This window comes from Anguilla rostrata, chromosome 3 (genome assembly GCF_018555375.3).
Source record: "Anguilla rostrata isolate EN2019 chromosome 3, ASM1855537v3, whole genome shotgun sequence".
Classification (NCBI taxonomy): domain Eukaryota; kingdom Metazoa; phylum Chordata; class Actinopteri; order Anguilliformes; family Anguillidae; genus Anguilla; species Anguilla rostrata.
In genome coordinates, this window is record NC_057935.1 from 31,112,009 (window position 1) to 31,136,718 (window position 24,710).

Consider the following 24,710-nt stretch of genomic DNA (forward strand, 5'->3'; position numbering starts at 1 on the left):
GGTGTGTTTCTCTCCACAGTATGGGGGCGAGACCGGGAGCACTCATTGAGAGAGTGGGTGTTTGAGTTTCCTTTTGTCTTTGCACATGAAAGACAAAGAGACTTATCCATCGGATATGAGCGGCAAGCTGAAGAGCTGTTGTTGGGTTTTACTTCCTTTTGTCTTTGTTGTTTTAGTGTGTTGTTTTAGTTCATTGTTTTTCCCAGAACTTGTGATGGGGGAAGGGTGACAGTATTTATTCATTTTTTGTGTGTTGGTGTGGGTGCGCTCTCTCTCTCTGGCGTGTGACAGTATGATGTGACCAACACCCCAGCAACAGACTTCAGAAACTCCAAAGATGTGCCAGCAACAGCAGGTCCAATAAGTGACAATTTATTTATCAATTTGGTCAGGGAGAGCATCACAAGGGCAGTCTAAGAGAATTCTCAATAAGTTTCATAATACATTCGCCTTTATGGCCAACAGTTGGCTGAAACCCAATATATGAGGTCATACCCATAGAACATGCCCACCAATTATCACACACTTCCTTGGCAATCACCCCTCTCCCTGGGCAGTGCTCCCTGCTGAACCTCAACAGGTTGCCCCTCTCTACCCCTCCTGACATTCAGGCACCAGCATCTTGCCCTCATGGCCTTGAGGCACGGTTGTCTGACCCACGCTGGCTCCCAAAAATTGATGAGATAAGAAAGATGATATATGCACAGGCAAAACCATAATTTACCTCTTAGCGCAAAACCCGTAGTGGTTGGCACGCCAGCGCGCCGAGATTACTAAAATCAGACATTCAGTGCTACTGTAACCAAAGTATGAGTTATAAACAGAAATGCGTTGTTTTAATTTCCTTAGTAGATGATACATGACAACTATGCCGAATATGGAGTTTCGCAGCGCCAGCATTGTCCCTCTGATCATTCATTTAACACACACCCCTCCCTGCAGTCTCATCTGCAACTACACCCCCCATCCATGACATAATGGACAATATTGTCTATCTTGGCTTTCATAAAAATATTATTTAATCACTCAAAAATCGCATTCCATCATAGCAACAAGATAAACCCGACAATAGCCCTAAGATATGCCAATACAGTAGTGAAAACGCTGCTCACTGAATAACGAAATAAACGAGAATATTTTTTAAAAAGATACCATGTCATTCTAGAGTCAATATCTGGGACTAAATATGGGACCGCCATTTTTAAATACCACAACAGCAAGAGAGAGTAACGTTAACTAGCGAACTCTACAGTCAATATCTGGAACTAAATATTGAATAAATATACAACCTTACCATTGGTTTTACCTGTAGAGATGTTCCTTTTGAGGAACATCTCTACGAGTAAAACCTATTGTTTTGGACAGTCCGTTTGTTAAATATATGCGCATTTGTGATGCCTGGGTACCTTCGTAAATAACGAGCTGTGTGTAATACCACGTGTTGTTTACGGCGTTGTCGCCCTTTTTAGTACAGTCTGGCTTGATTGACAATTCACTTATTCAGTAGGTGAGAGTATAAGCTTTCTAACGATATATAGCATATCTAATTTTGTTTTTGGAATAGCGTTTTATAGGTCAGCGTAACCGAAAATTTTCTTATCAACGCATTCACTTACGCATTCTCTCTGTGATAGCAGTAAAAGACGTAAGATGTAATGTAAGTATTAACTGCTCAAATATTTCGGTTATATACATGTTATTTTTTTTAATTGAGTGTCTTTAAATAGGTTAGTGGTATTATATAATGTGGATATTTCACACTGTAATGTTAGTGTTAATTAGTAGTGTAATAGTTTTTGTGATGCATGCAACAGTGATGACGAGTGTTGGAACATTGCCAAAACGTGGTGGATGGTGAAAATTGTTTTCATATCGTCTCATCCCCATACAAGAAAACATACGAGAGTACACAGTATAGAAATACATACAATAGTTACATTACAGTGTGAAATATCCACATTACATAATACCACTAACACTACCAGTAATTCTTACATAGCAATGATGGAATCTTATCTATGTTCAGTAGATAGAGACAGAGACAGCAGGCTAAATCAAGGACCGTTCTATTCACTTCTGTTTTGCTCGAGAAAACGATGTCAGATAGGTCTATCAGCAAACATATGGCTTAGCTATGCCCAGAAGTCCTCAATAATAATAGTATTTTCCAAGAAATTACGAAAAAACGTTGGCAATGTTTCGTTAGGTGCAGCGTCTTTTTACTGCCACCACAGAGGGAATGCGTAAGTGAATGCGATGATAAGAAAATGTCCGGTTACGCTGACCTATAAAACGCTATTCCAAAAGCAAAATTAGACATGTTATACATCGTTAGAAAGCTTATACTCTCACCTACTAAATAAATAAATTGTCAATCAAGCCAGACTGTACTAAAAAGGGTGACAATGCCGTAAACAACATGTGTGGTAATACCCACAGCTATTTTGGAAGATCCAGTCATCACAAATGTGCGTATATTTCACAAAGGGATTGTCCAAGACAATGTATGACCACTCAGTCTCAAAAGGGACATCTCTACGCGTAAAACCAACGGTAAGGTTGTATATTTATTCAATATTTAGTCCCAGATATTGACTGTAGAATGACATGGTATCATTTTTTTTTTAATTTTCTCGTTTATTTCGTTATTCAGTGAGCAGCGTTGCTATGATGGAATGTGATTTTTTAGTGGTGAAATAATATTTTTTATGAATGTCAAGATAGACAATATTGTCCATTATGTCATGGGTGGGGGGTGGAGTTGTAGGTGAGACTGCAGGGAGGGGGTGCATGTTAAATGAATGACCAGAGCGACAATGGTGGCGCTGCGAAACTCCGTATTCAGCATCGTTGTCCTGTATCGTCTACTAATGAAACTAAAACAACACGTTTCTGTTTTTAACTCATATCATGGTTGCACTAGCACTGAATGTCTGAGTTCAGTAACCACTAGGGGCTTCGCGCTAAGAGGTTAAGGGATACAACTGACCCCACCTATGGGCACAATCGAACCCAAGGAGTAGTTGTTCCTTTGAACATATTCTGTTTGAAGTCAAAATGTGCCTTTCTGGTTAGAAACTGAATTGAATCATCACCAAAGGTTAATAGAGTTGGTCATTTGAAAATGCTGTCATTCTTAACACTCACATAAAACACCAAATGGGGCACAACCAACCCTGGTCTCCCCTATAATCGAACAGTAAATATTTTAACACTACAATGGCCAGACATTAAAATTTTACTTACTCCAACACTGTAGCTGCAAGCTACCCTCCTCCTTCAATGAATTTTCCTAAATATCTGGGCCTTCTACTTAAAATTCTAAAAAGTAAAATCTTCCGCTAGACAATAGGCAGCAGGTTTTATTACCCGGATAGGTGGGAATGTGTCACTCTCTCCTCTGGCACACTGTAGAACAAGTGAATGACTGATTCTTTTGATACTTTTTCCACATATAATCACACAAAAAGCCTACAGTAAAATTGTTTTTAATTTTTGAAGTTAGTGTGATTATATGTGTGATGATATAATTTTGCACGTATAATGACACAAAATTAATTCATTGCAATCGTGTGAAGTTGATAAAGACTGATAAAGAAGCTGAAAAAGGGTGGGGATTAATAATTTTGGCCATTGTGGTTATAGAAATGATAGGTTTAGAATTCCACAGAGATGACGCCTCTGGCATATTATCAGTTTTTCACTGAAATTGAGTATACTTTCAATAAACTGCATAGACTATATGGCAACTGGTGAAATTAAACCAATTTGTGTGCGGTCCCTGCTAGTTATGAATAAATTATTATTGGTCCTATCCTGGAAAAAAGATGGTTTGCCCTCTTCAAGTAAAAGAGGAGCAACTGCCCCAGGTGGAGGAGTTGAAGTATCTTGGGGTCTCATTCACGAGTGAGGGAATAAGGGATTCAGAGATTGACGGTTGTCTAGGTGCAGCGGCCGCAGTAATGCGGGCATTGTATCGGATGGTGGTGGTGAAGAAGGAACTGAGTCAAAAGGCAAAGCTTTCGATTTACCAGTCGATCTTCGTCCCTACTCTCAACTATGGTCATGAACTATGGGTAGTGACCGAAAGAGTGAGATTGCAAATACAAGCGGCCGAAATGGGGTTTCTCCGTAGGGTTTCAGGGCCTATTCTCCTTGATAGGGTGAGGAGCTCCGCTGTCCAGGAGGACCTCAAAGTAGAACCGCTGCTCCTCCGCATTGAAAGGAGTCAGTTCAGGTGGTTCAGGCATCTGCTAAGGATGCCTCCTGGGTGCCTCCCTTTGGAGGTGTTCCAGGCTCGGCCACTGGGGAGGAGACCCAGTGGTAGACCTAGGACATGCTGGAGGGATTATATCCAAAGGCTGGCCTGGGATCGCCTGGGGATCCACCGGGATGAGTTAGCGGAAGTCACTGGGGAGTGGGATGTCTGGGCTGCTCTGCTTGCCCCTTTGCCACCGCGACCCTGACCTGGACTAAGCGGTTTAGAGAATGGATGGATGGATAAATTACTTAAAAGAAATATAAAGTGCTGTATTTTTTAGGCTATTTTATTTACATTTTCAGTTTTGTCATTGAAATAAATAAATAATTAAATAAATAAATACATACGTACATTTTGTGCCACATTTAACTATTTATGCTCACATTTCATGATGTATTTATTTATTTCATGATATATTTAATTATTTATGCTCACATTTCATGATGTACTTATTTATTTAATTTTGTCCGAAATATTCCTCCATAGTCACACCCCAACAACAATCTACAAAGGCAATTGCAAAGTCTAGAATCAAGACTAAACATCAACAGCTCTCTTCTGTACTCACTAACGACACAAATGAATACACCTGCCTAACGAAACACATCTGTGAAGCCAATTCAACAAATACTTGTAGTACCTTAAAATGGGACGACCATGTACAAAAGGTGCTGTCATTTCTAAACGGTTCATCCGATATGGATGACAATACCCTCAAATTAAAGCTGACAGTCTGCACTTCTACCTCATTGTCATTGTACCCTTTCAAACTCAAAGTGCTAGAGTACAGAACCAAAATAACAAAAAATGTGTCACTGTCAAAGGAATTATGGTGCTCACTGTATTACCCTCTGGCCTGCAGAGCCTCTGCTGTTCAGGCAAATGCGTCAAATGAAACCCTAAACCATTGTATTCCATGTATTTCTTGTGATTCCATGAATTCTTGAAAAGAATGTCAATAATTTTAATCCATGACTGAAAAATTGGGCATAGATGTTGTAAGGTAAAATTTCAGTTTTCCCAATCAACTCTGTTGTCCCCTCACAACTGGACATATTCTTCCATGGCACGCACACTGGTGGAGTTGTAAAAATTCCACTGCCGTACATGAGTGGAGCTGAGTGGAGCCATAAAATGCCCCAGGATGGGGACAGCAGCTGAAAGCTGCATGGGCCTGTCTTTTCGACCCATGGGGAAGCAATCTTCAAATGGCTTATCCTCCTGGAAGAGTTGGAGGAATCAGGTGACAGGATATTACCCTCTTGGAGCTGTGGCCATACCAGGTGGAGGGTCCAGAAAAATTTCAGTTGGGGGCCATAAACGGCTGCTCTGAAATTCATGGACAATGGCCCAGGCTCTCCTGGGTCAGACAAAACTACTATCATGGACTGAAAGAATGCATCATATGTATTTGCATGCGGATAACTAAGGATGATATGATAAATGTGGGAGACTGTGAATAATATCATACATAGACAAGCACACTGAACGGGTATGAGATGGTATGTGGGGATATGATCACAAGTATGTAAAGCATAGTATATTTATACATAGGTATGCCTACATAAGTGTCTGGGTCACAGATGGGTCACCACCATGGACTCCCATAGAGAAGTATTTGGAGAATCGATAGGTAAAATCATAGGATGCCATCGTACAAACGATCTTATTACTGTCACTGGATTTTGATACTTCTCCTGTGTCTACAGAGCGGGGGGGGAGGGGAGGGGGGGGGGGGGGCAGATGTTACCAGCCTATTCGTGTCCAGACCTTATTTGGGCAAACCAAGGGAGCTGTGGGGTGTGGAAGGCTTTCTCAGGATTGGATTTAAGGGAAGTCCAAAGAAACATTTGGGGAGAATCTGCTTAACAGTTCTCCTGGTACCATAGTCTTTGCTGTACAGAATATTTGGGCATTCATCAATACTCACTTTGTGTTCCTTTTCTTTGTCCTAATTTGTTAGTTTGTATGTCTTTTCTTTTCATAGCGGTCTTTTGTCTTGCTTTGTAAAATAAAGTGTTCACTTTTTCCATCATTGAATCTTCGGTTTTTGCCAACGGTCATATTGTGTCATAAACAGTTTTCCCTTTTTCAGAGCTGCCAATGCATGTATACGCGAACCCGTATTCACATACATCTTCACTTTACAGGAATTGAAGTTAATGGAGTCAGATAAACATGTTTTCTTCCCTGCGAATACATCTAATTCCTTACAATGTGGTTTGGCTACTGATAATAGTCTATTCTTAATTGTGTATTGGAGTGTATATTTTCAAATATGCAGTGTTCTTTCTCTCTTGAAGATAAGTTTGAGGACAATCTACGCTACAAGTATTTTTGGAGACCAAAACGTGTTGAGCTTTGCTTTGGAATTCATCATTATGCAGGAAAGGTAGGGTACACATATGGTATTTTGGCCTATAGCAGAGAACAATATGACTGTCTTTAAAATTACAGTACATATAATGATGTAGTGTCTGTAATTATGTAGCACAATATATATATCTTGATATCATTTCCTTGCCAAAAAACTGATTAACATGTTTTTATTTGAATGACCATTCATGTTCTGACTAGCTGTAATAAAATGAAATGGGCTGTCCTCTCAATAATTCATTGATTGAATTTAGTGTCTTTATGCTATTTCTTGCAGGTCTTGTACAACGTTGATGGCTTCCTGGAGAAGAACCGGGACACTCTGCCTGCTGATATTGTTGTGGTGCTGAGAGCCTCTGAGAACAAACTGCTGCAGCAGCTGTTCTCCAGCCCATTAACAAAAACAGGTAAGCGCTGTTTGAAGCCATCTGCGCTTAACAGTATTGCTACAGATGTTTTATATGTAAAACAGATGTTCATATCCTCAATCAGCCCTCTTCTGGTTCAGGAGGGTAACAGAGAATATATGTGCTTCCTTGTGTTTCAGTGCATGCAATGGATGACAGCCATATTAAAATGATCATTTGTAATGACTATTCAGAATAAGCCAGCAGCTGTGGGAGATTGTGAAGTATACAGTATTGTCCTTCTGGTTAGTATGTGTAATCTGTGGTACTGCTGAAGTCACTCTTTGGTGCAGTCTTGTCACTCCTTTGATTTTTATCTGGTTGGTCAGTAGCAGATTGAAGGTTTCTTTTGCTAGAAACCTGGGTCTATTGTCACAGAGAACAAAGCATGCTCATCAGTTTTCCCTGTTCTTGCATACACCACTTAATGCCATCAACTCCTCAGTACTGCCTTGCGAGCAGGAACACTGATGAGAAGAGGCAAGGTGAAAACAGTTGGGAAACTGTGGTAACTATGTACATAACACAGCAAGCGGCCCTTGATCACTGCTTTGCACTCAGATTTCTACCCACAGTGTGTGAGTAAAGACCTCCTGGGGCGCTCAGCTCCCATTGTTGGATGTTTTTATTTTCCCTAAGCCGTTCTTGCCATTCCCAACTGCTCATTTCAGTTTCCAGATTGTGCCACAGCTGGATTTCTGTGTGATAAGGATTTTTGAAGTGCAAGGTATAAAGAAATTGAATTATTAAAATGAGCATAATAAATGGAATGGACTGCATTTATATAGCGCTTTTATCCAAAGCGCTTTACAATTGATGCCTCGCATTCACCAGAGCAATTAGGGGTTAGGTGCCTTGCTCAGGGACACTTCGACATGCCCAGGGCAGGGGATCGAACTGGCAACCCTCCGACTGCTAGACAACCGCTCTTACCTACTGAGCTATGTCGCCCCCGGTTAAAGCAGTGGTTAATTCTTTTCACACTTGCAGGTTGTATGCAATCCATCAGCTGTGGCTATAGTCACTAGATTGCGTCAGAACAAATTGGTGCATGGTAATGGCAGCATTGTAATGTGGAGGGACACTACATACCTTTCTTTAGTAAGGACAATTTATTTTATCCAGTGTTCTCCCTTTTTGCTACCTGTAATTCACTCTCTATGAAAGTTTAATTAAGCACCATTCCACAGAAAGTGACTTCAAAATTGTTACCTTGTTTAACCTCTTAGCACAAAGCCCCTAGTGGTTGGCACGCCGGCGTGGTGAGATTACTGAACTCAGACATTCCGTGCTACTGCAACCAAAGTATGAGTTAAAAACAGAAACGCGTTGTTTTAGTTTCATTAGTAGACGATACAGGACAATGATGCCGAATACGGAGTTTCGCAGCATCACCATTGTCGCTCTGGTCGTTCATTTAACACGCACCCCCTCCCTGCAGTCTCATCTACAACTCCACCCATGACATAATGGACAATATTGTCTATCTTGGCATCCATAAAAAATATTATTTCACCACTAAAAAATCACATTCCGTCATAGCAACAAGATAAACCTGACAATAGCCCTAAGATATGCCAATACAGCAGTGAAAACGCTGCTCACTGAATAACGAAATAAACGAGAAAAAGTTTTTAAAAATGATACCATGTCATTCTACAGTCAATATCTGGGACTAAATATTGAATAAATATACAACCTTACCGTTGGTTTTACGCGTAGAGATGTCCCTTTTGAGACTTAGTGGTCATACATTGCCTTGGACAATCCCTTTGTGAAATATACGCACATTTGTGATGACTGGATCATCCAAAATAGCTGTGGGTATTACCACACGTGTTGTTTACGGCGTTGTCGCCCTTTTTAGTACAGTCTGGCTTGATTAACAATTTATTTCACTGTAAACTGACTGTTTAAAATGTGTGTTTTAATTTATAGATAAAAATATATTTATTCCCGGTGGTTAATATCAGTTGCCAAGAGAGTGCTGATTGACAGCTGAAGATGAACCACTGGTGTTGGCCATACATCAGACCGGCAATATATCCAGGGTTGGCTCTCATCACCATGCCCCTTTTGGGGGAAAACAATACCACGTCCTGCGTAGACGGAAACAGCGTAAACAGAGGAAGTTGAAACATGTCTAAAAACTTCTACTTTAAACAAACCGGTTTAAATTAATAACGCTATGCCGAAGAGTTGCTGTATAGTTGGTTGCACCAACAATAAATTCAAAAATGCTGATCTCCGATTTGTTCCCCTGCCATGTCCTAAAAAAGATCCTGATGATAGAAGGGCTTTATGGCTCCAAGTGATATGACAATGGGAAGCAATGGGACCCTGCATCTCCACACACTTATAGCTAACTTAGCTAACACTATGTCTGATTAACAATTGCTATGGCCAGATAGCTAGCTATAAATATTATCCCTGTGTTTAGATTACTGAAAGCCCATTGCTACGTTAGGTTAACATGTTAATGCTAACCTTAGCTAACTTTAATGTATCGTGATTTCAGGGTTCCAAAGTAAAACAAAGAAATGACAGACTTCATCCTGATTACATGTACTTCGTTTTCCCCCACCGAAGACAGACCCTTTCTGTTTCAAGAAAACACAGCCGTTTTCACAGTGCCAGAAAGCGAGCATCGCATGTAGTGCCAACAACCAAAAAGAGTACGAAACTCCGCAAGAAATCCAATGAGGATGGAAGAACCTTTGTTTGTGAGCCACAGTATATATTGCAAGGGCAGGACAGTGGCAGCGAGCCTGGTGTGCGCTCATCCGCTTTGCACAATCAAGGTAGCTAACTGTATAAAAAGTAATAGCCTCCCTCTTATAACCTGCATTATATAAAGAATAGGTTGTAGTGGCTCCCAGGTTCTTTGTAGGCTACTAACAGTTACTGGTTGGGTCTGATGTATTAGGTGGCAGCCTTGTCAGTTGCATACCCAGTCAACACATTCGCCTGCTGCGTTGGTTTTGTTGTATGGAGGAATATTTCGGACAAAATAAAATAAATAAATACATCTATAAATAATTAAATATATTGTGTAATGTGACAATAAATAAATAATAATAAAATGAAATAATTAAATGTGGCACAAAATGTACATATGTATTTATTTATTTAATTATTTATTTCAATGACGCTACGTGCGACATGAAATAAAGCTTGAAATTAAAACCATCACTTTCACCCATCAAAGTTGGGAGGGCGGGCTCTAGCGAGTACTGTTTTTTTGATTGGTGCATCGACTTGATTTGACTGTTCATGCCTAATTCAACGGGCTGCGCTGGAGGTGTGTTGTTGGAGCCCCCATATGGTGCAAATAACCGTGCAACCTGTGCTGTTGAATAAAAGAAGCAACACATTTGAATTTCTGACATGTAGCGAGGAAGGAAGGAACATAGGGCATGGGAACATCAGGCGAAGCTAGCATAAGGATGATGCCTGAAAAAGCTAGCTCGGCACACTGAAAAGCTAGCTCGGGACCACTGACATGACCTTGAAAAGGAGTAGTGGAGTGAATAGTTGGGACATTTACAAAAGATGATTCTGGAGTTGATTCTGCAGAGACCTGAGAGGAATTCAGTGCCTCTTGAATCAAATTAGCCGCGTCACGGAGTAATTTAACCCAGAGTGCTTAAATTAAATACCCTGTTAACTTTTTCTGCTCGTCATGACCGCCACTGACCACCCGCTGGCACAACATATGGCGCTTCTCCACTACTGTGCCGTGCCGTGCCGGAATCCGTGCTCCCACTTTGTTTTGCTTTCTCCATTGCCAACTGACTCGTGTCGGGCGCAAGTACCCGTGCCGATTTTAGCTCCTGCTCTGGGGTAGGTACCAAAGGTACTATCCGTGCTGCAATTCGATACTGCCGACCGTTGATTGGTGAATGGAAATTGTCACAAATACGTCGTCCCATGTTCAGTTTCTTCATCAGCAGCAACCGCCATTTTTAAATACCATAACAGCAAGAGAGAGTAACGTTAACTAGCAAATTCTACAGTCAATATCTGGGACTAAATATTGAATAAATATACAACCTTACCATTGGTTTTACCCGTAGAGACGTTTCTTTTGAGACTGAGTGGTCATATATTGTTTTGGACGATCCGTTTGTGAAATATATGCGCATTTGTGATGCCTGGATGCCTTCGTAAATAACGAGCTGTGCGTAATACAACATGTGTTGTTTACGGCGTTGTCGCCCTTTTTAGTACAGTCTGACTTGATTGACAATTAATTTATTCAGTAGGTGAGAGTATAAGCTTTCTAACGATGTATAACATGTCTAATTCTGCTTTTGGAATAGCGTTTTATAGGTCAGCGTAACAGAAAATATTCTTAGCATCCCATTCACTTACGCATTCACTCTGTTAGCAGACAAATACGATGCACCTAACGAAACGTGTTCAAGGATATTTCGTAATTTCTTGGAAAATACTATTATTATTGAGGACTTCTGAACATAGCTAAGCCATATGTTTGCTGATAGACCTAGCTGACATCGTTTTCTGGAGCAAAACAGAAGCGAATAGAACAATATCATTGATACTGTCTCTGTCTCCGTCTACGGAACATAGAGGAGATTTCATCACTATGTAAGTATTACCGCTCAAAATATTTCGGTTATATACGTTATTTTTGAAATTGAGTATCTTTAAATAGGTTAGTGGTGTTATATAATGTAAATATTTCACACTGTAATGTAAGCGTTAGATGGAAGTGTAATAGTTCTTGTGAAGCATGCAACAGTGATGACGTCAGAGCTGGAACATTGCCAAAACGTGGTGGACGGGTGAAAATTGTTTTCATGTTGTCTCATCCCCATACAAGAAAACATACGAGAGTACAGAGTATAGAAATACACACAAGTTAATTTTTACACATTTAGGTACTGTACCGCATTGTGTGACAATATTTTTGCATTATTTTTTTAATCTGATAGCAATGTTTCATCTTAAACCCTCATAAAGGGCTCATTTATATGCTTTATAGTGGACAAAAAGCATTTTATTCAATTTTGGAGAGATTTTGGATATGTTTCTGGACACCTAGCTATTTTAGACCACTGTACTGACTGAAAGCTTGTAATTCCCATTTGAAAATTATGCAACAGTGATTTTCTTGAGTCAAAACAGTTGATTTGTAGTGAAATACGTGGATATGTTATGATTTACAGCAATGCATAATTTAGACATTTTGGATAGATTTGGAGATGCTGGGTACACTGCTTAGATTTTGCTTCATACATCTATAGTAGTTCTACATATCCACCCTTAGATTTTATGAACTTGTGGTCAAGAAGTTTTTGACCTAGCACATGTATAGTTTAACCTCCTGTACATATGCAATCTCTCAGTATTTCATTGCAAACTTAAAAAGTGCAAATTTATTTTAGTTTTTTTGTCAAAACAATTGCATTTGTGGCACTTTATTTCTTACAAAATTATGAATATAAACTAATCTGCGTTAGTATTGTAAATTGTATAAATGTCTTGCTTCTTTTAAGCCATTTTTCAAGTCTTTGTGGTGTTCACATCTGGAGTTATGAAGCTTTAAATAGGGTACCCCCTAAATGGGCAAGGATTGGCAAGATTTGGCTTGTGCCTTAAGAGGTTAATGAAAGGTGGAACATTTGAAATGGTTACTTTTGCGGCTGGTGCTGACTGCGGTGTTATTTGCATAAATGTTTCCTTCACCCAGAGACCATTTTCAATCAGCTGACTGAGAAGATTTTTGTTTTTCCGAAACACAACAACAACCTTATTCATTCTCAACGCTGAGTCGATACTATTACGTCCTACTTGTTCTCCCATTACTATGAGTATCTTTTTAATTGTAGCACCCGCCTCAGGGACGCACCAAAAACCATTGCGAAGGGAAAGGGGTTGCGCTCCCCGTCAGGGCGGGACACCACTTCCCAAACCTGAACTGCCGTGCTGGGCAAACAACAATAAAAGCAATGCAATGAGGGAGAAAAAGAAAGAGACAACACTCCAGAGAGAGAGAGAGAGAGATACCTTTGACCTTTGATACTCCTTTATTGCAACCAATCAGAGTATCAGCAAGGTCTATACATACACTTAAAAAGTAAATAAAACCAAAAAAGCAAAGCAAACACATGTAGCCCCCCTCATCACCAACACATATTGCATCCCCAACATACCAGGTTCTCTTAAACCCTTCAAAATCTTGAGCCATCTCTGCATGTGCATATTCTACTCGCAAGCAAGCTAAAACATAACATTTAAAAAGCAAGTCTGGGTCCACAGGACCAGACCCCTCTACCTTGTTCTGTTGGGTTACTCATATTGCCAACTTGGCTTGCCCAAACAGAAAATTCAATAAGCAGCATTTGTGTGTCTGCACAAGTGAGTACCCAGGCCCATAAACAAAAACTTCAGGAGTAAACCCCATCCCCAGTTTCTTACGCACCTCCTCCAAGACCTGCCACAGCCCATTTAACCACTTACATCTGGTAAACAGATGACCTACCGTTTCTACCTGAGAGCAATAGATACACTCCCCACTATTTGACATATGAAAATGTGCCAGGTGCCTGTTCGATGCTATTGCACCAGGTCTACAGACCTTCTAGGCAAAGGGTGTTTATAAAAAAGCCTCCAGAAATATTTGGGAATGGGTATACTTGCCACTTGCTTTGTAGAACATTTTTTAAGTCTTTCGCATGATGCACTTTGGTACAAATCAAATACAGATCCATCTTCCCAACATTCTCAAAAGTTCCAAGAGCTGGGGAAGCAAAAGAGAGGAGCTGACCTTCCCCTTCCTGGCCTTGCCCACCCTCCTTGAGTGGCAGAAACAACACCCCTGCCTTCAACCAATGATGTCCCGACCAGAAGAAATCCACCAGGGACTTCTGCAGATCTCTTAAAAGCCATTATGGCGGAACCATCACCATTGCTTTATGCCACAGAGTAGCTCCCACCAAGTTATTAACAATAAGGGTTATTGCCCTATAGGACAGGCGTGGCAGTAACCATCTCCATTTTGTGAGTTTAGCTTCAACTTTTTCTTTTAACCCAGCCCAATATTTTCCTGCGCATTCTCCAGTTCCCATGTGCACATCCAGAGCTTTAAGGCCCACTCTCCCCCACTGCAAAGTCCCAGGAAGCACTGATGGGTGCCTCTGCCACAACCCATTGAGCAGTGCCTCACTTTTCCCCCAATTCACCTTAGCTGTTGAAGCCTGCTCATATGTTTCAAGGCAATCTGTTAAACCCTGCACATCATCCTGATCCTTAACAAACACAGTCACATCATCAGCGTATGCAGACAATTTAGGCAAGGTAGGAAATGACCCAGGAACCTGAACCCCTTTTAACCTTCTTGTCAACTGGCACAAGAAAGGATCTATGGCAAGGGTATACAGCTGACAAGATAAAGGGCAGCCCTGATGAATCCCACTCTGCTCTGCCACTGGCTTGCTGAGCCTCCCCCCAACTTTGATCATACATGACACCCCATTATACAGCAGTTTAACCCAAGAGATGAAACCCCAAATAAACCCAAAATAATTCAACACATCAAACAAAAAATTGTGATCTACCCGAGCAAATGCGTTTTCTTGGTTGATTGAAACCAAACCAAAATCTGAGCCAAACTTTTCCACTTTGGAAATATCTAGCATCTGCCTAAATCTGCCTTCTTTTCCTCGCCAAGGGTGGGGAGATCACGGAGTAGCAGTGCTGATCGGTGTGGTCCACCTTATACAACTCCGTATAAAAGTCCACAGTTGCTTTCCTCATTTCACCCACATCATATGACAGCCTGCCATTCGAGAGGTGCAAACAGTGCATCTGCCATCTCTCCTGTGCCCGCTTTTCAAGGTTAAAAAATAAAGATGTTGGGGTGTCCATTTACTTTAAAAAGGCATACTGTGCCCTCAGCATTGCTTCATTAGCCCTCTTTTGTAAGAGTGCCTGTAACTCCCTCCTCACCTGTGACAAATCATCCAGCAAATTACTTTCATTACAACCAAATATTATTTGCTCGATATTCTAAATATCCCTCTCAAGCCCCCCATCAGCAAGGAAGTGTATTTCTGACAGAAAGTCTTCATTTGAATTTTCCCAATTTCCCAACATTGCCATAAAGACTGATATTGACCCTTTTCCCCCTCCATTAATTCCAAAAAAAATTCAAATTTTTTGCAGAAAGAAACATCTGGTAGTAGCTTAATATTAAATTTCCAGTATAAGTTCTGGCGCTGTATTGGTGCATTTGTCAAACACACAGTTACTAACTTGTGGTCGGAGAAAGTGCATGGTACAATATTAGCTTTTGTCGTTCTACAGTTATGTTATTTATGTATATATATCCGATCTAGTCTGGCAGCGTGTCTGTTACCGGACCATTTGTGTCATGGGTTTGGGGTGCGGTTCTGTTTTTTGGCCTCCCGGCCTGATTATTACCTCATTGGATGCACCTGTTTCCAATTATTCCTCCCTATGCCGTGATTCCTGCCACCTGCGTCGTGCAAAGCTATTTAAGACACTGTCTGACTTTCAGTCCTTGCTTCAGCGTCAACTTATGTTTTCATTGAGCCGGTAAGGTATTTCTGAGCCTGTTTATTAAACCTCCTGTTCTCACTTCTCAAGAAGCGTTCCCCCCTTAGAAGGTTTGTATTTCAGTCTGTGTTTCTGGGCTTTGTGCCAGCAGACTGTTTGGGCTATACCTTTTTGTTTTCCTAAGCTACGTCTTAGGTTCTTGGGTATCTCGGTGTACGACCCCAAGTTTTCCTTTTGTTTTGGGTCTCAGCTGCAACTCAGTTACGTTGGGTTTCCCTAGTTTCTATCCCAACTATTTTTCGTTCCTGAGCGGTGCTCGGTGTTTTTATTTCTCTGTTCTCGCCCTTGTTTTTACAGGGTTGTTTTCTGTTTGGCTGTTTTTTAAGGCTTGACAGGGAGTTTGAGTCACTCCTATCAGTCTGTTTTATTTTTTCCCTTCCTCGTTTTCGCTAGCCTCAGTGGCTTATCTCCTCAGGGATAAGCTTTTCGATTCCCTGTACAGTTGCGTGTGGTTCTCCGACACTCCCTCCTCCCTCACAATTTGCTCCAGGTATACTGTCTAGTGGTGGGGTTTTACCTCTCCAAACATCCAGCATATCAAACTGCACTAGCTGTCTCCCCAGAGTTTGTGAAGAAGTCAAATGAGGGTCCTCAGAATTTCTATCCTTGGTAAAGTCGACCTTATAATTAAAATCTCCTCCTAACACCTGTATATTATCATTATTTAATTTAACCAGTCCTTGCTTTAACATGTTAAAAAGGTGTACTCTTTCTCCACGTGTGTTTGGTGCATAAATATTAATTAAATCAAAAGTTTGACCTCCTATTTTTGCATTCACTAAAAAAGATGGCCCAGCACCACTTCAGTTATAGAGGCAATATTGACCTCCAACCCTGGTGGAAAAAAGATTTGCCACCCTAGCACTCAGATTTGTCCTATGACCAAGTATACATTCTCCTTTCCACCAAATCCTCCAGTCTGTTTCATTGTTCTTATCACTATGTGTTTCTTGTAGGAAAATAACATTTATTTTTTTTGGATTTACAAATTCAGAAAACAAATGTCTTTTCTCCGTATCCCTAGCCCCGTTTAGGTTAAGTGTCCAATAGACAGAACCACCATTAGATAGAAGGGAGTAAAGGACCAAAAAGAAAAGCGCATCAAAGCAAGAAGAAACTGTCCCTTGACCATGAATATCCCTATGAATCCTATACATTGTTTTACTATTGAGGGGAGATCGACTTGCGCACTGATGTTACCAAGTTCAAGTCTGAACCTCTTCCTTGGTGACAATTCGTCTACATCTGCGATCTGAAGCAATGCTTTCACCGATCTCAAAAATGTATCACTGTCAGGGGAAAAATCAGTTAACACAGTACTCTTCACTTTCGTCTCATTAAGGAAATGGTTGAACTCATCCAGGGAGTACAGCGTACCGTCTCCCATTTGACTCGCTGTCATCTCCGAATTAATGGAATAATCCAACAACATGCTGTCATCTCCTTCGAACAAATCACCCTCCTACTCCTCTGTCCCACAATTAACCTGTTGTACCTCTGCCACAGTAGTTGCTAAAACATTCTCTTGAACAGTTGCACATATTCCAGATTTATTACCAAGTGTAATCTTTTAGCCCTGGGTTTTCTTTAAAACTTTCCCTTGCCGCAACCCTGTCTCTTTGCTTACCGGCTTAGCTACAGCTTTACCTGAGTCAGTACCTTCCTTTGCACCTGCTGCAGTGCCCTCATCCCTGGCCACAGCAGACTTTGCATCGTAGTTACGACCATCTCCGGTGTTTCCTTCTCCCCCTGTTCTACTCCTGACGGCCCTGCCACCTCATTTCCACACTGGGGTACAGGTTCAACAACTTCCCTAGTATCTTCAGTGGGTTCTTCTTCAGCTCGAGTCCTAGATTCACCATTACTACATTCTCACTTCTCTATCAGGCAGGTAAACTTTTTATGACCAATATTGCCACATTCAAAACTCCTCAATCTATCAGTGCTAGCAAAAACTACTTAGGAGTTTTCGCTGTGCTTGCATCGAAATTTAATATCCAGTGTTTGGTCAGGAGATTTCAGAAACATGAATACCTGCCTTCTAAAGGACAGAACATGTTTTAACTCCTCTTTTTCTCTAAAATGTCATTTTTTTACAAACGGCGGTACATTTGACACCACAACTTTCATTGATGGGGAAGAAAGAGGAGTAATTGGAATAAATGTACCTTTCACCCATATACCATTCTCAATCAAATGATTAACCAAACTTTCTTTCTTCAGAAAAATAACAACGGCTTTATTCATCCATGATGCCGAGTAAAGCTGCTCGCTTCCGACCTGCTCCCCTACTGCTAATAACATCCACTGACACATCACCATCGGGAACTTCTGAATAAAAAATTGCTTGATTCCCAGGCACACTAACTTATCAATAGAAACACAATAAATCTACCAGCTTGTTTTTTTTTTTATATCAGGATTTTTGCTGAACTTAATTTTCGGAGTGAATGCACTGGTGCCAGAGTATGTTTTCTCCATCTCTTCCTCTCCCAAGGCAACTCATGTCAACAACAATATGTGAAGCAGAGACAACCCATGTGATGTCACGCTAGCACCAATTCTAAAGCAGACAGCCTTTTATTGTAGTTACGGGCCTCCCAAAAAATGCAAAATATCTCTCTCTGTCCCTCTGTGTCATCTGAAGTCTGAGTCCTTACTGAGTGGTGACCATCAGAATACAGCTGTTTAAGCCAAGAAATGAATATGTTACAGGCAGTTCACTGTTACATTAAGAGATGCAATGTAAAAATTGTGAGGTACACTGCTGTTAAACAGCCAATGTTTTTATGCGAACATTCACTTTCATGTCTTGACATCCGAGGCAACAGAATGCATTCACATTCCACAAATAACTGGCAACAACAGCAGAAAACATGCACACGTTGTAAACAATTTGCTGTTGAATTGATTACTTTCTCATCGTCAATTCCATATAGGCTAATCGCAAAATGACAAGAATAGAACGAAAACTCTTACTTGCGTGAAAATTTAAATTAGCAGTGGTACAGCCACCGTTTGCTTTCCTTCAAAGTTACTGCTAGCCGAGCAGCGAAGTGTGCCCTCCAGATGCGAACCATGCACCATAAATTAGTCCATAGTCTTCCTGGTCTTTTTGTGGAATTGAAGAATGGCAGAGTAAAATTACGGCAGTCTGAAAAAGCAAAAGGGACGATTACTAGAATTAACCTGTTATTTTACCCTGACAAAAAGTGCAGAAGGTGATTTCCAGTTTGCTTTTACTGTATCACCAATGTAAATTACGCAGAACTACCGCATACCTCACATAACTGTATCAAACGTTTTGAGTCCATTACAACAGGCTAACAAAGAAAATCTGGAAGAAAATATTCAGCAACCGAATTAAACAGTTTGAATGTTTTGGTACGTAATATGCTATCCCAGCACGAATGCTTAGCATTTTATAAAACGAATACTAAAGCAAGAAAATAACAGAAGAGCACACGTTATAATTCCAAGACGTTGGCGGGCTATAACCAAAAGTAGGCTACTGCGCCGCATAACATACAAGTTTGATTTCAAGTTATTATGAAAATAAATCGGTTTGGGGCTGCAGATTTTTTAAAATGGCGGTTGAAATAAAACACTGCAAATAATCGACCAATCAGAAATTTTCAGTGCTTGCGCCCCGCCCCAAAGGTTCCAGTACTTTTGGAAAGTACTACCCCCTGAGCAGGGACTTTTTGGGGGGTAAAATAAAGTCCCCAGAACTTAATTTAGACCCTAGTTCCTGCGGTCGAAACGCACTGAGTTCCTCAAAAGTTTCCTAGTTCCGGGGTAAAGTTCCTGCGGTGCAAACGCGGCTTAAGAAAAAAGGTAGAGTGAACAAAGAGCAATTGCAGTTAAAAGTTGAAAGCGGCATGGTGACACACAGTGTCATGTTCTGTGGTTTGTCTGCGTTTCCCTTTTTGGGCCGCCAGGTGGCAGCACTTCAGTTTTTAGTTCTGTCCTTTTACCCTGTTTAATTGTATTATTGTTTTCAATTATTCTATTATTGTTTTTGGGTTGTCTCGTTTTCCCTTCCCTCTCTGTGGCCTGATTGTTCATTGTGCCCTCCTGTGTCTTGTCAGTGTCGTGTCTATTTAAGCTCCCTTCTCCCTGACTCAGGGGCTGGATCCTTGTTTGGTTGTGTGCGCTTCTGGTCATGTTTCTGCCCTGCGTGCCTCCTCCTGAGAGTAGCTCCCTGTGTGTTTCTGCCCATGTTCTGTTTTCCACGCGTTTCTGGATTTTCTTTGTTTCCTGAGTTTTGTAGAGTTACTTTGTGTTTTTTTGAAGAGTTGCCCTGCGAGGCCTTTTGTTCCCTTTTGTCCTGGATTTTCTAAGTAAAGTCGTTGTTCCTACCATTTGGAGTTTTGAGTTTTTCCCCCACTCTGCGTTTGGGTCCTAACCCCCCACGCACCTGACACAGTGGGCTTGTCTGGACATCAGCCATTAATTCATCATAACAAACGTGTTTAGATTATCTGCTCCTTCTATGTTAATGGGGAGTGGAGTAAACACTCTTTATCTGAATAAGGACGACTTCAATTCATCAGCTGGCCCTTACTGTGTGGTAATTGGACTGAGTCCCTGCTCACACCCCCTGACACTTTTTTTACACGTTTGTGTACTCCTTTTGGAAAGAAGCTCTCCCTTTTCTTGCATGATAGAACATTACTAAAACAATGCAGAATTAATGAAATAATACTGTGCTCATCTCACAGTAAAACAATTACTCAATCACTATTTGTTACATAAGCAGGGTTTGAATATTTTGTCTCATGTGCATAGAAGATTTAGGTCAGATACATAATTCATAATAGATTCGTATTATGTATTTGAAAATGTTTTCATTTTTTAAAAAGTATACAGGTGCAAACAAATGCTTTATACTTGGAATATTTTCAAATACTTCAAAAACATTTAAAATACTAAAAAAATTTTAAAACACTCAAATTTTTAAATTCAAATACTATGCTCAATAATTTTGGATGGTAGAAGCAATGAATCACTTATAGAATAATCAAATGAAATGAAATAAGCAATATATATAGCAAGTTTAAGACATGTGACCCGTTTCCCTAAAGAGGCATTGTAATTGATTGTAGTGGTTTTATTGTTATTCAATCCTTAGGGTGAGGGTTAAGTTGTGCACACTACCATAATGCACATTAATGCAGTGGATAGCACTGTCACTCCACAGCAAGAAGGCCTGGCCTTTTTATGCAGAGTTTGCATGTTCTCCCTGTGTCTGTGTGGGTTTCCTCCGGATCTTCCTAAAATCTCCCACAGTCCAAAGATATGCATGTTAGGTTGTCTCCAAATTACCCATAGATATGGAAGTACTGTATGAGTGAGTGTGATAGATTTAAGTCCTGTCCAGGGTGCCCCAATACATTCTGTGTAACCAAATATTTTTCTTTATTTATTTTTTGAGAGTGAAATTTTGGTAGAGAGAAAAGGGAATTTAAAAACTTTTATATATATATATATATATATATATATATATATATATAAATGTAAAAAAAAAAATTGTTGGAATGTTCTCATTTGCCTGCTCCTAACTGAAAATAACTTCCTGTTGAGGACAAACTATCTGTCATTTCCTCTTTCTCTGTCATATTGTTAGATACATGTAATGTAAATAAATAGGTTTTGATAGATTCTATATGTCTCAGTAGAAGGTGGCACAGTGGTGCAGTGGTTTGCACTGTTGCCTCACAGCTAGAATGTCCTGGACCCTGGCCTGGGTCTGTCTGTGAGGGTTTCCTCCAGGTACTCTGGTTTCCTCCCACAGTCCAAAAACATGCAGGAGGGCTAATTGGAGACTCTAAATTGCCCATAGGTATGCATGTGCGAGTGAATGGTGTGAGTGCCCAGCGATAGATTGGCAGCCTGTCCAGGGTGTATTCCTGCCTCTCCCAATTGATACTGGGATGGATGGATGTGTCAGTAGAGGGTTTGGATGGGTAGAGAGAGATGGTGTTGAGGTTTAGAGTAGCTCTTCTTCAACCTTGTTCAGTTAGCACATTTATTACATATGCATTATGAGTCTAAATAAAATATTTGTGATTCATTTAATTTACACATTTCAATATCAGAGGGATAAATAAGGTTTAATTAAGTTGATTAAACATTATACTTTCATTCTTGTGCCCTCCCAAGGGTGTGGACTGTTACTAACTAGGATATCTCACATACTGCACGTACAGAACAAGAAAGAAATAACAAATGTGTCTGCACCTTTAATACCCCTGGCTGACTGTGGTGGAACCAATAAGCTTTTCCACTGTCTATGATATTTATTGTGCGGGCAGGGGGGGTATTGGGGCTGGGAGCAAATGTGCCCCCCCCCCCCCCCCATGTCAAACTCATCCCTACGCCCCTGGTGGTTGCTGTTCCTGGCGGTGGCACAGAACAAGCCAAGAGGTGGCGAGGGCAGAGATATGGAGAGAGGTTGAGTTTAGTGCAGCACCATAGTAGCACCCCCCCCCCCCCTATTTAGTTACCTTCTGGAGCCAGAGGGCCACCACCCAGAGAGAGTGCATTATCGTGCTGGGTTCCCATACAATGCAGCACTTGGAACACAAAGTCTTGTAGGGCAAAGAACCAGTGAGTTATGCGGTCATCCGTGTCTTTCACTTTAGCCTACCGTTGTAGTGGCGCATGGTCAGTGACCAGCATAAATTTACGAAAAAACAAACACAGGTTTTACCCAGGTCATTGCTTTGGTGTGAAAGAGGTATTACAGGGCATGGAATGATGACTGCTGTTATTTTACATTGAATAAATAAAAATGTACAATTTACATAACCACAGAGTGCACACACAACCATATACATCCCGAAATACACACCCTTACAAACCAGAACAAACTCTCTCACACAGATGCACGCACGTACACACTACTCCTGCAGTGAGTCACAATCTTTTACCCTACCACAGATGCCTTGGAAACAAGAAGCCATTCCTTTGCTGAAGTAAGATGTGATCTGCCACTGCAAATTAATTTCTGTTTCCCAAGATATGCAAAAAACTTTTTAAACACATAATATTTAAAGCAAGTGTACAGAATGAAGAGGGGGGGAATAGGTAAAAAATAATGTGTTAAAATGTGTTGAATTACTCTGTTTTTTGCATGTCTCCTAACTATGGAGCAATTAAATTGTTTATGATATAAGATTAAAGTTGTGCCCCTTCCCCTGCTCTTCACTAGCTCAGAACGTAAGGTTCCCAAATGAAGGGCTGTTGAAACATACCCATTCCTTTATGCAGCTTTTCTGGCCTTTCAAAAAAAGAAAAACAACAACAAAAAAACTATTCTAGTTCTCCAGATCGGCCGGATTGGCTGCCTCTCGGTTTCTGGGGTTATATTTTTGTAAAGGTGTGGCACATCTGTAGACACTAGTGTTTATTCATTGAGTAAACCCTTTGAAATGTGTTAAAATGCTTCCCACTCATTATAAAATCCTGTCACCCATGGATTAAGACTTTGATGTCACCAATCCTGCTTCAAAGACTTCTCTCAATGCTATTAATCACAGTCTGAAGACACAGCCAGAGAAAACTTTTGGACATCTTGTGCTTTACTGGCTGAAACTTTGAAATGCTCACTGTCTTGCACATAGTACATATTCTGTGTTGCGTATGAATGCTGTGCAGGCCCAAGTGTTATATTTTTAAAACTAGTACAACCCTTCCTGTGCTACCTGCAGGTGTAGTCGACTTGCTGGAAATTCAGAATAACTCATGGATTTGTTTTTTCCCCTTTCCCTCTTAGAAAAACAAACCCTCTCTGATAGATGATTGGTTTGCACACTGTTTCAAACAGGTAACCTGGCTACATCACGAGCAAGAGTCACTGCAGCCTCAAGGTCGCTACCACCCCAGCTTAACACAGGACGCAATAAGGTGGGCTACACGTTTACAAGAGTTACCTACAGTACTCTCGCATCAGTGCTGGGAAACCTGAAGCTCCTGATAGAAAACTGTCTTCCCCCTTTGTATCAGGGACTTCAGGTTTCTCCTTCCGCTAAGTGTTATATCAGTTTCTCTTTTACCATTTGCTGTTGTAATTTACTAAAGAGTCAGTTAATGTGATTGCCATGTAGTTGCTGCCTGGCTTGTTGCATCATCAGGAAGGTACTTCAAAAGCAAAGTGTGTTTCCACTTCCCAGCATCCACCAGCCCCCCAAGTGGGATTTATCTGATGCTTCTGTGATTCCCATTCAGTGACTTCTACACAACATCAGTTTACAGTTTTCTGATAAATTATATAGCTTACTGCCACCCCCAGGAATGAACCATGTACCATATGACCTCAGTAAGCAGACATTTACCCGCAAACTTTTGTATAGTATCAGTTATACTCGAGTCCTGTAAAAATGTCTTAAGAAAGACTCAATATTAAGAAACCCAGAGGTATTCCCTATGGAAGATTATTCCTATTCCTGGGTATACATTACTCAGAAAGGACATATTGATGTTGTGTAGCTTCCATTTTCAGATTTGTTTTTCTCACTGGTTTCCCTTAAAGGAGTGACGTTATTAAATGACCAACTAATAACTCCACTCCATAAAAAAGGTATAAGGACTGGGAGTGGAGGTAATGGTACAACACTTGAAGTGGTTTATATGTTTGACTTGAATGTGTTTATGACTAGGCATTTAGCATCAATAGAATGTAAGACATAGAATTCTAATAATGAAGTGGCTATAAACTCTTTGGTCTCCTGACACCACACTGAAATTGGAACAGCTCATATGTCCTGTTCCAACTGGAAAAGCAAGGCTAGCTCTTTCAGTCATTCTTTGTTGAATCCCAAGGATTTTTGAGTGTCAACTTTAGTTTTATGTTAGCTTTAGTTTTCTACTGGAGTCATCCTTTGAATCTGGCTTGACATGAAGAACAAGAATTTACCCCACTTTGCCTCATCTCACATGCAAACTGTTAACAATTGAGATGCATATAAAGCAGTTCTAAGCCCAGATACATAATCAGAATTGGTATAGATGTGCAACAGAGCTCTCGTTAAAATATTTGAAATGAAAAAACGTGGTGG

General features: G+C 40.6%; 1 protein-coding gene across 2 annotated transcripts in view; it reads left to right on the forward strand.

Moving 5' to 3' along the window:
- myo3b (myosin IIIB) overlaps nucleotides 1-24,710 on the forward strand; it is a 346,614-nt gene that overhangs the window by 168,199 nt on the left and 153,705 nt on the right. For both annotated transcript variants that reach the window (XM_064327164.1, XM_064327165.1), the window contains exons 14-16: nucleotides 6,565-6,653; nucleotides 6,915-7,044; nucleotides 23,480-23,559. In XM_064327164.1, coding sequence (XP_064183234.1) covers nucleotides 6,565-6,653; nucleotides 6,915-7,044; nucleotides 23,480-23,559 — 299 coding nt within the window. The remainder of the gene's footprint in view (nucleotides 1-6,564; nucleotides 6,654-6,914; nucleotides 7,045-23,479; nucleotides 23,560-24,710) is intronic.